This window comes from Mauremys reevesii, linkage group 8 (genome assembly GCF_016161935.1).
Source record: "Mauremys reevesii isolate NIE-2019 linkage group 8, ASM1616193v1, whole genome shotgun sequence".
Classification (NCBI taxonomy): Eukaryota; Metazoa; Chordata; order Testudines; family Geoemydidae; genus Mauremys; species Mauremys reevesii.
In genome coordinates, this window is record NC_052630.1 from 70,222,202 (window position 1) to 70,234,883 (window position 12,682).

General features: G+C 38.7%; 1 protein-coding gene across 5 annotated transcripts in view; it reads left to right on the forward strand.

Moving 5' to 3' along the window:
- Positions 1 to 12,682, forward strand: part of COL11A1 (collagen type XI alpha 1 chain) — a 237,297-nt gene that overhangs the window by 48,054 nt on the left and 176,561 nt on the right. For all 5 annotated transcript variants that reach the window (XM_039483995.1, XM_039483989.1, XM_039483992.1 and 2 more), the window contains exon 5: positions 7,728 to 7,856. In XM_039483995.1, coding sequence (XP_039339929.1) covers positions 7,728 to 7,856 — 129 coding nt within the window. The remainder of the gene's footprint in view (positions 1 to 7,727; positions 7,857 to 12,682) is intronic.

Here is a 12,682-nt window from a genome sequence, read left to right on the forward strand (position 1 = left end):
GGAACTGTCACTAAATTACAAGTATATTATGCAGTTTTGCTTCTTATAATAGAATGTGTTTCAGGGTTGGATCTGTTCAGGAGGGAGACCTCCAAAGAAACAAATGCTACAAGATGTGCTTGGTATGGGGCACATAGCACTATTCTTTTGGCTGTCATTACTGACAGTGCATCATGTTGTTTATGGGGAAATGTGTGATGTGCAGATGTTTGGATGAGAAATGAAATTGGATTCCTGAAAACTCACTGACAAATTCCAGTTTGGGCTACAGTAATTCCCCCCAGCAGTTTCAATTACATATGATATCCTTGACTTCCTGTCTTGAGTAGTATTGCTGTCCATCTCTAAGAAATTGCTGCATTCTATCCAGAGGTGGCTACGTTTCCTTGGGATGTATGTGAGTAGCCGATTGTGTGTAAGATCTAAGGACAGCTTTGTTCCATGTTGCAAAGATAAAAAAAAATTATTATGAAATAACAAATCTTTTCTTAAAGCTCAAAATATGCTAGTGTGAATATGGGGTTTCAGCATCAAGAGGACATTGATTTCTATGGAAACTTGGGCCTGTATAGAATTTTGTTTTCACAATTTATTGCTTTCATAATTTATTGCTTTCACGGTGCTTCAAGTTGGCAGGCTTTTAGTAAAACGTCTTGCTGTTAATATTATGCAATGGACCTGGCGTATGGAATATTATATTAAAGGCCAGCAGAACTCTTCAGTCCCTCAGGCTTTTGCAGGAAGATTAAATGAATTCTGCAGCAGGTTTTTCTAAATTCTATAGTAATAATATCCAGGCTGTCTAGACTGCTGTTATTTGGAATCTACGGCTTTACTGTCAAACAGCTAATTAGAGGAGGTTGGCATGTATCCAGAGCTTTAGGGTTTCTAGTGATTTAGTGAAGATTCTACTGCTAGATGAACAGTTTGAAAAAGCACCTTGGAATTGTTATACCTTTACCGGTATATGAAAACTAAAGATACTGGTGTTTCTCTCTAAGGTCCTCTTCATATGGTGACTGGCACTAGTTTTGTTATGCTTCTGTTACCATCCAGTTAGTCATGCTAAGAAATAATTGATAAGTGTTGGGTTATCTTTAATTAGGATGGGGAGGAGACCCCCAAATGCCACATGGACTAAGCAAATGGCTGGCAACAAGAAGCTTCTCTATTACATTATCATCTTTACCAGTGACTGACTTTAATAATAAAGTGCACTTATTGATCACATTACAAACAATGTTAGTAAGTGACTATCAATATCCCTATTTCACATACAAGGAAATGAAGGTTAGAGAGGTTAAGTGACGTTACACAGGTTACAGAACAATTCATTATCAGAATCAGGATTGGAATCCTGGTCTGTTGACTCTTAGTACTATGTCTTATCCCCTTAATCATAATGCTATCCAGGCAAGTTAGTTATTTCACCTCACTGTATCTTAGGTTCCCCATCTGAAAATCTGTTACTATGGGCTTGAGTCAAAGACCACTGAAGTTAACTGAAACACTTCTGTTTACTTCTGTGGGCTTTGGATCAGATTCAGTGCTTTTAATTATAAACCAAATCCCCAAATACAAAGGAATTAAGATGTCCACAGCCATGTAAGCATCACTATTCCCACTATACAGTTGAGGGTCAGTGGAGATGAATGAATCACTTACCTTGACATAGAGATTTAGGCACTGGTTCTGATATTAACTTAGGCCCTAATTCAGCAAGCTACTTAAACTCATGCCTAACTTTAAGCACGTCAGTAATCCCATTCAGTTCAAGGGAGCTATTCATGTGCTTAAAGTAGGGTACATGCTTAAGTAACTTGCTGAACTGGAGTCTTACTATATGACCTAGGCTATGTCATTTAGCCTCCCTAGACCTCAGTTTTCTCACCTCTATAATGGAGGTAATGACATTTACCTGCTAAACAATGTTTCAAAAACTTATATATATAAGTTTATCATCATTGACCCAGAGTAAAGCAGTCTTTATACCGTCCTCTTACCCATCTCTAATATCAGATCCTGTAGGAAGAAGGAAGGGAGGCCTGGTTCAGCAAAGGCACCAAACCTCTGGATTTGGAAAACTCCTTACACGGCATCTGTACATCCTTTCATGGATAGGATTGCCCGAATTAAAGCAATGAGCTGAAATTGTGAGGAAATTTTGCATAATTGTGACTTTAGTGCCACTCAAACTGTTAAATGGAATGAGAACCTCAATGGCATATAGTAATCAGATTGTCTGTCTCGGTAAACTCTGTCTGCATCCTTTCCTCTGAGCCTCCATTAGATTTTTTAGCTCATCTAAATTCCTTTTAAATACAATCAACAACACTATGCAGTCCAGTCTCTGCTCTCCCTGTTGAAGGAAGAGGTTTGTATATTTCCTTCCACTTCTGCAACTCTTTTCTCATGTGCCCCCTCTCATATTTTTTTACTATGAGACTCATCTTTTGTCCTGAAAATTTTATTCAAGGATAGAGCAACACAGGGATCATTTAGGTGCCTAAGTACAGATATAGAGTCTGATTTCCAAAAGCGTCAATGACCCACAGCTCATGTTAACTTCAGCTAAAATTATGGGTACTCAACACTTCTTCAAATGAGGCCATTAGGAGACAAACTTCAGGGACTTGGGTTTGAAAGTTTAGGAAAATTGAATACTTACAGATTATAGACTAACAGACGTTCTGCAGCATGAGCTTTCGTGGGTGAATACCCACTTCTTCAGATGCAAGTCAGATGCAAGAAGTGGGTATTCACCCACGAAAGCTCATGCTGCAGAACGTCTGTTAGTCTATAAGGTGCCACAGGATTCTTTGTTGCTTTTACAGATCCAGACTAACACGGCTACCCCTCTGATACTTACAGATTGTTCACATGGCTGAAATATGTTGTCATAAAGACAAACATTTACAATCAATGAATTCATTTGTGAAAATCAAAGTCTCCTTGTGGATAATTCTTAAACAGAAAACAAAGGTATATTTGTCAGATATATGGCTATTAAAATATTACCCAAGACTGATTACTGTAATGATATTAAGGCATTTAGATTGTAGATGCCAGATGGAGTACCAGCTGAATGTGCATGTGGAGTCTGATCTTGTAGGTTGGGATGATATTGTTGACCAATATGTGGTGCCATCTGTTCAGTAATAACTAGAACAGTGGTATAAGAACAGCGCTTCCAGCATTCATGATAATATATAAACAAAGGGTGTCACCCTGCCTTCAAGGACAATTTCAGTACAATATACAAGTATTCTAAGAAGCCAAGACACCAGTCAGAATACAAACAGCATTACCTCCTAGCACAAAGGGAATATGTTTATTGGGGGAAAGAGGGAAAGAAAAGGGAAAGGTAATTCTCAGTAAAACAAACAGAAAATCAATCAATGTATTGACACCTCCCACATTTCTGGCTGGCTGGACCACTGGGTCCTGAGACCTCAGAATGGTGGCCATAGCTGCCTGAGTAGAAATGGAATGCTCTCTAACTGTTTTTGAGCTCCCCTTTTATGTGGACCTATCCCTGGCAGATGGGCAGTGCTGGAAAGTGCAATCAGTGGATCAGGAGTATCTTTAACAATTTTCAGGAATCTAAACCAAATGATAACAACAAAGAGCTTTTTGTCCTGTATAAATGTATAGTCCTACACAACAGTCCCATGCCAAAATTCTGTGGTGTGTAAGTCCAGTGTAAAGCAAAATCCAGCCTACAGACTGTCTTATCCCAATGGCTTTGTTTAAACTTAACTATCTATCTAAATAGACAGTGGCTTCTGAGGTATTCCCTGGTGTACTCACAACAGCTGCCACAGTGTGGATCCTGATCTACATGGGCATCTCAAGAACACAAGCAACTGGGTAGTCCACAGCAGGCTACCTGAACTGGGGATTCTTCATAGTCTTTGCCTTTTTTTCACCCAAGGAAGAGAGCAGGGCTGCCCAGAGGGAACGGGCAAGTGGGGCAATTTGCCGCAGGCCCCGGGCCCTGCAGGGGCCCCCACAAGAATATAGTATTCTCTATTATTGCAACTTTTTTTATGGAAGGGCCCCCTGAAATTGCTTTGCCCCAGGACCCCTGAATCCTCTGGGCAGCCCTGGAAGAGAGTGCTGGCTGGAGTCCAGCAGGATAAGGGCCAGGGTCTTCAGAGAACTCAAACTATCTGGGTTCCTCCCTACCAAAACTAACATCTTTGGTTGTTTGCTCCCTCTAGCTTGCCCCTTCCCTTCTCTCACTCAGTATTGATCTGGCTGGGGGAAAGGGGAGGCACAGCAGAGCATAAGAACAACTGTTTACTCTTTCCCGGAACACTTAGTACTGGAGCTTCAGGCATTAGTCATACACTGACTATGCACAGACACTCACAGGAGTAAGTTGCACCTTTAAGGTTTACCTTAAGAATAATTATGATAAATATTTAGCACATACATAGTACTTTTCATGTATAGGTCTCAAAGTACTTAACAAAGATCAGGAAGTATTAATAGACTCATTCTACACACAGGGAAAGTGAGGCACAGGGAAATTAAGAGTCTTATCCTACATCATGTTACAGAGTCAATGACAGAGCTGGATGAGAGGTCACATGTCCGTTTGCTAGACTGATGTATCTATCAATACACTTCTAACAATATTTATAGAATTATTCTGACAACTGACCTGACAGCCTATGAAGTAAATGCAATACGAGACAGTTACAGTTTCACTGAATAAAACTTTTAGCATTAACAAGTATGTAGATTTCAGGTGCATATTCAGTTACTGCAAATTAAGTAAATATATCAGCTCAGATAATATGATAAACAATTTGGCAAATATTGTATGAATATATTAAATGCTTTGGTAAATATTGTAGAAAAGCAAAGGTTTTTTTAGATATGAGCAGAGCTAGAAGGATTTGGGGGGGTTGCTTTCTGTAACTTTTCCTTTTATATGGAAACAATACTGTATAAAGTTGTTAATTTCTCCAAAATATGTACATGGAAAAATTTTCAACTACTGTTAATTAAAAAAAAAAAGCTATTAAGAGGTTTACAGTCACTTTAAACGCTTTGAGATAATTGTGAATTTTCACAGCTCTTTTGTAAATTTTGCATTTGCAATATTAATTTATTAACTTGCAAAAGCAAACTGGTAAGGGGATTTTTTTTTAATTTTTGTAAAAACAGAATAAAATGTTGTTGTTAAGGTACATGTTTAAAAAATATCAAGTAATAGAATCACCAAAAAAACCCTAAATTCTATTTCAGGAAAAAGTTATACTTATGGGATTTGATCTAGAACATATGCTAAATTTCAACAAGATTATATTTGTGCCTGAATAATAAACCCATGAAAATAGGATTTTATAGTGGACATGTTGGCAGATTTTCTTTAAGTAATTTAAATGGTGTCATTACATTAAGAAATAAACTAGGAAACCAGAAAGCTTGCCTTAAAAAATCATCAACATATGAGTCTTGCAGGGGCTCTCAGCAGTGCTATTTTTGCTATCCAGAGTAGTGGGTCTTTTCTGGTATGATGTTGTTTTTACACATTATACACAGGGATAGATAAGAAAATAACATTCTGTATTAACTAGTAGAATGTTTGTTTTGAACTCAAACTATCTGGGTTCCTCCCTACCAAAACTGTATTTTCAGATATCACTTATTGTAGTTCCATTTCTCATTGAAAGAGACCATGATTGGATTTGATTTTAGCTTTTTTGTCTTTTTCTTTTTTCTTTTATTCTCCATTTTGTAGTACAGTTGTGATACAAACTCTTGGAATTACAGTGCTGATCGCTTGCATGCTGAGCTTCATGCTGGCAGTAGGAAGTGCCCCGAATTAAATCCTAGGAATTTAGACTAGTTGTTCCCACTGACCAAGTATGAAAACTGCATGAAAATGATAGCTCAGAAGTTGTACTGTCCCAGCCCCCTCACTTCCAAATAGATAAAATGTTCAAGCAGAGATTTACAGCTAGTCCAGTTGATATAAAATTACCTAGCTCTTCAATCTGACCAACAATAGACTCATAGATTTTAAGGTCAGAAGGGACCACTATGATCATCTAGTCTGACCTCCTGCACAATGCAGGCCACAGAATCTCACCCACCCACTCCTGTAACAAACCCCTAACCTATGTCTGAGTTATTGAAGTCCTCAAATTGTGGTTTGAAGACCTCAAGCTGCAGAGAATCCTCCTGCAAGTGACCCGTGCCCCATGCTGCAGAGAAAGGCAAAAAACCTGCAGGGCCTCTGCCAATCTGCCCTGGAGGAAAATTCCTTCCCGACCCCAAATATGGTGATCAGTTAAACCCTGAGCATGTGGGCAGGACTCACCAGCCAGCACCCAGGAAAGAATTCTTTGTAGTAACTCAGATCCCACTCCATCTAACATCCCATCACAGACCACTGGGCATACTTACCTGCTGATAATCAAAGATCCAAAGTGCCTGGCCTGGGGCAGGACATTAGCAAAGCAAGAGAGGGGTGTGGCAGTGACATCACAAAGACCTTTTGCAGGACCTCAGACTATTGGTCAAAGGTGATAGGGAGGTGGTGACCTCACAGAGAGATGCTGACATCAGCCAGGCAAGACAGGGGCGAGGAGCCAGGGAAACCTCAGAGGCCGCTGTGGCTTTGCTTCAGCAAGTCTCCTTCTCCAGGTCTCTCTTTGAGGACTGAGAGAGTATTCGAGTTCACGTACGTGAGCGCCAGGAGGAACCTCTTTCGAGTTTTCTCCTTTCCTTTTAGTGATTTTACTGGAAAACAGACGTCCCTGTTTAGAAGGTAAGAGCCTCCTCGAGGTTTGAAACCTGTTCAGTCTGATGCATCTGGTGACATTTGGTAAAGCTGTCATTCAGAATAGCAGAAGCAATACATACAAATAAATGTAATTAAGTCAAGAAAACTTAAGCATGAATAACTAATGTGTATCTGTTGTCTCTGGTGGATTACAGGACTATAAAGACTAATGGAGTGGCAGGACCAACTGTGAATTAATTAAAGTATAAAAAAATAAGATTAAAACATTAAAGAAGAGCTTTATTTGCTTGATGGTGTTACAAGCAGATCAATTACTAATAAGTTGAGAATGTATTTCTTAATGATTTTACTGATATCATAGGAATTTTATTCTGCCTTTGAAATGCATTAATAAGTCCCATTAGCAGTTATGGGAGCTGAACGTGTTTAGGGACAGCAAACGAGACTTCAAGAACATGTCCTCAACTTTGGAGTTACAAAAAAAACTGTGTTATGTTGACAATAAATTGTTTTTTTGATACAGTAAGTGGATTAAATGCAAATATATTTCATCATATTGGTTATTCACAAATTATTTCCCTTGATTATTTTACCATCAGTGGTGTGTGTGTGTCATCTTTCACCTAGATGACATATTTTTTACCATCAGTGGTGTGTGTGTCATCTTTCACCTAGATGACATATTTTTTGCTCCCTGACTGGATAACCAAAACATTAATAAACAAGTGGAGGAAAAAATATTTTAAAATGGCTGTTCAAAAAATTCTAGAATGCACTCCTGGTCTCATTGAGGCAATGGCAAAAAAAGTCTAAATTTAAATTAAATCATCTATAGATTATTTAAATGTTATTTGGTGCATAAAACGAAGCATCTGATATATGCTTTATGCTTCCTGTTTTCTTCTGTGACGTGCAATGGTGATATTTGTTTTTGTTAATTTAATCTATTTATGCTGATCTGCAGGGTGATATCCAGCAGCTATTGATTGTAGCTGATCCCAGAGCAGCGTATGACTATTGTGAACATTATAGCCCAATCTGTGATTCCCCTGTCCCCAATGCGCCTCAAGCTCAAGAACCTCAAGTTGATGAGGTGAGTAATTACTTATGTATTACTAGATTTATTGCACATTAGCAGTTGTGCTGGATACATATTACCTGGGGAACATTTCATTGCAGCTAAAGAGCATTCATTGTCCTGGACATGCAGGAAGAAAGACAAAATGCAAGGGAGGAGGCTACAGGGGGGTGTATGTGTGACTACTCAATACCTGTTTATCTTTGGCATTTCTAAGGCGCTTTTCACTATGGCCAAGTCTACAATTAGAAGCTTACAGTGACACAGCTGTTCTGTAACAGCTGTGCTGCTGGAAGAGTGCTTGTGTAGCTGCGTTATGCTGGTGGGTCTCCTTTGCTAGTGTAAATTGGAATAGCTCCCTGGACTTCAGTGAAGCTACACCAGTTGAAACTCTGGTCCATTAGATCTCTGGAGGCATTGGGTATCTTGGTAGATTAATGAGGTAGTGGTATGATGTCCTTACATCTGGGTGTGTGACTGAGAACTATAATGAGAAGTGTAATGAGTTGCTCTCTTGGGGCAGCCACTACAGTTGCCTGCAGTCTCATTCCTTAATGTGCACATAAACATTTTAAATGTATTGACCTCCCGCCAGTGGCTTCTGTCAGACATAGTCTAGCTGGATGCATTTTGAGACTAAATTAATTAAGATATTCATATTAAAAACACAATTAGACAACACAACCCCCTTCCCTCCCAGGAGTCATCAGAGGCCACACACCATATTACAGTTTGGGGCCTCCAAATCCTCAGTGTATTTGCAGATTGGAATTGTGCTTTGAACTTAAAAAAAAAAAAGCCAGATATGTGCAAAACAACATTATCACCTAACATCACCGCTCCCTCTCCGGGCCAAGAAATAACCCATTCCCGAGAAGGAAGAACTGTAGGCAGTACTAGAAAGCAGGGAGCTCATTTACAAGACTCTTCTCTTATCTAAAGCTCCCCTTGAAGAGCTGGAGTTAGGTTTTTTTTAAGTTATTAGAACGGACTTCTGTGGTAGATCAGATTTTCCCATAGAAAAGTGCCCTGCGTCCCCACCACCCTAAGCTCCAAAGAAGAATCTGCTCCTTACTAAGGCTAGTATGGCCCACAAAGTTGCCTTTTTCCCCCGGCTCAGGCTACTAGAGGTGGAAACTAGGTCTAGCCATGTGTCTTGCATGCACCCACAAGTGCCCTACTGAAGTCACATGTATAATCAAGACCTAAATCTAGAGTGTGAATTCCTACTGGGTGTGGCTGCTGCTGAATTATTAGATTATAAAACATCATTTATAAGGGATGTAACATCTGTCATGTGAAGCAGTGCCCAGGGTAGCATGTGCATGCTCTCAATCATGAATGAATATAAAATTATTGTTTTAATTGCCCACAGTCATAATATTATGTATATACTATGCCACAGCTAGAAGTTGGAGGGTCTAGGCAGCAGCAGCAGCTGTTGGGAGATAGTATTCACCTGTAGATTGTACAGATGTATAAAACCTTTTATTATAACTGTAATACCTACATGAATGTACACTTATATATAGTTACGTCAGTGATCATACACAGTAGATATATATTTAGTGTATCCTTTGATTGCCAAACATAATCCAGTAGATTGAGAAAGGATCATACAGTTTAAAATAGTTTTGCACTATTCCACTTGAACACACAGTGGAGACTTTAAACTTGTTCAACACTTAATGCAGCATTTATGTCCCAGTCCAAGGCCCCCTGAAGTCAGTGGGAGTCCTTTCAGTAACTTCAGTGGCCTTGCATCAGGCCCTCAGAGTTTGATGTCTTGTTCATTTGCTTTTGTTAAGGCCTCTCATTCACACTTTGGTAATTAAAAATAAAATAAACACGCATTCCTGGGTCCTTGGAGGTTTTGCACTATGTCTAAAAAGAAAAATGTAACTTTCATAAAATAAAACTGGTAACATGAAATTTTAAAGTGAATTCAAGGGACAGAAACTTAAAAAAATTAAAGAAAATGTTTTACTTCTGGCTGCCCATTTAGTGCTGGAGTCCTGCTAGTGACTAAAAAGGACATATGGTCATCCAGCTGACAACCAAGAGCTCAGACATGCAGCTTTGCTCACGTGAAAAGTCCCAATAAAGTCCATGGATTCCTTTAAAATGTATTATTGGGCATCTGAAATAATCATAGAAAGTCAGCAATGCTATTGCTGAGACTGAATGACTTTCATACCAACAGTTCTTGCCTGGCTTCAGTCCTTGATTAAATCTAGATTCAGAAAATTGGCCAAACCTAACTAAGGTATGTACTGTTAGAAGATATAGAAGAGAATTTGTCAGGAGTATGTTGCAGGACATCATTACAGGAACTGATACTTTGACCAGAGCAGAAACAGACAAAAGTGTGCACTTGTAGAGTACTTTAATATATGTCCCCAATATCAACTACAAAGACTGGAGGAAGTGTCTGTGTTCCATGAAAAAGAACCTGAAATGGGGATAGAGTAAATGAAGTTTGTGCTGTTGCACCTAGAAAATTAAAGCTCATTCAATTTGATACCACACATTTCTTCACTAACACTTCTCTGAAACCTCCTGAGTTGTCCATAAACAGGAAGATTTAATCTGGGAATACAGATGAATTTGTAGACCACAGGAAGAAATATCTGAAGAGCAAATATCTGTTAAGAAGATGTAGGCCTTAAGTGACCCTGAGAATTTACTTGTGACCATGGTGTGACCTCTACAGCATAAGAAGCATTTGCTCTTTTACAACTAGTGATTTGGAATATCAGTTTTGAATTTTTCTCAGATGATTAACCTGAGAGTTTGACTCTGCTCTAGTCTATAGATTTATTGGTTGCTGATTCTGAATGACTGTTTCAGCAAAGGTTTTTTTAAAATGCTGCTTTAAAGTAGAAGTAAAAAAGAGAGAGGAGAGTAGGATTAATGCTCAAAGCAGAAGAAAATTTGGGTTTAAAGATGTATTTTTTTATCAATTTCTTGACCTTTTGGAATCTTCACACACAGTTCTTGCATAATGTTTTGGCACTAGAAAAGGGATAGTGAATTTCCCAATTTATTTTCTTCACAACTTGGAAAGTTTTTCTTTTCTAGCAAGTGCCAGCTGAAGTCTTACTTTACAGGAGTCACCATTAAAACATCTTCATTTGCCAGTGGTTACTGCACCGGTATCCAAGATATCACCAGTTTTCTCTATGCTTAGTCCAGAAAATAACTGCAGTGTCTAAAAACATTGGTAAATATGGTGTATTTTAAGTGTGTAAGGGGTGTGACTATTTTTCTGTGCACTTGAAATCTCTTAAACTTTGCTGGTCGCTGAGACTGGCTGCCTTTCTGTGTGCCGTTTAGGGGTAAACTGTTCTGGAGGTAAAACATATTAAATGTGCTGAAACTTTGATTTTACTCTTTCTTGTTTTGTTCTAAACTATCTAAACTATATGTCATAAAAATTGAAATTTACTGTTTCCATATGTGGAAACATTACTGTAATTGCTGATTTACTAATAGCAATCTCTATACTTCCTATTAAACTGCTTTTTTTTGGCTATTGGTTGTTCTTTTCTGCTCATAAAGTGTAGATTAATTTCTGCTGGTTTGTTGCAACCATCTTTTTGATGATTACCTTACATGCTTTTGGATGTTTTTGGTACCTTGGAACATGTAGGCGGAATAGGGATCTTTTACTTTTAGACTTGGTGAGTATTGAGTGATGGCCTGCTGTCATAAATCCAATAAAGTATACACAGAAGTTAATTTCCCTAACTATGCAGAAGCTGTTTTTCCCTGTCAGAAAAAAAATTCCTGATTTTGCAAAATGAAGAAGGTCCATAGCAGCATCTCCCAGATGGACCATAACCAAATGAAAACTAAGTGGATGGGACAGATACATAGCTTCAGCTTAGGTTCTTAGAAGTTCTAAATAAAGGGGAGTCACTAGATCTCATTTGGAACAGAAAATCAGGTTGCTTCAGGCCCACCATTATTAAAACTATTGGGACTGCTGATATCCACCAGAAAGTATCCTTATCCTTCTGTCTTGAGATACACTCATTGTGTTTCCTGCCCATATTTGATGGTGAAAGTTGGGCTTTTTAGGGTTCACAGCATATTTGATAATATTAGATAAGGGCTCTTTTTTGGTGGGAAATAAATGAAGCTGATACTGTGCTGGCTAGACAGCTTAGAAAATGGGCCTAGAATGTGTTGGGGGTAGAGGTAGGCCATGAGACTCTCAGTTTGCTATGTGGAACCTCCCTTCTGGCTTTCACTGGAGGGCTTAGGGAGGTGGGAGGATCCTTACCTATTGAGAGCCGACAAAATAAGGGAGAAAAGCAAAGAAAAAGAGAGGAAAGCATTTCTGTAGGAGGTGAGGGTGGAGTGGAAAAGAGAGGGGAGCTTTCTGTACTTCCCATCCCTCACCTTAGAAGCCTAACAAACATTACACTCCTTCTGAACGGGTCTATGATTATTGAAGCATCAGCAGGACATTTGGATTGTACAATATGGTGAGATGCTAGGGGGCTACTGGCCCAATCTATTCAGAGATATTACAAGGGTGTTTGTGGACATACCTATGAAAAATTAGCCATTTATACTAAAGACACATCCTCTGGTGTATGTGGATTTTTTTTAAGCTTTCCATTTCACCGAAACCTGCTCTATATGATTTCATATTTTAGTCCTATATTCGATTATAAGATTAATTTACTCTAGCAGTAAGTTCCAAATAATGCCTGTCTCCTTAGAGAGAATTTCCAGTAAGATCTCATTTCTTTAGGATACCAAGCAAACTAGGGCATGTGTTATATTAGTGATGCAAACTTCACACATAACTGAATGACTTTACTGTTTGT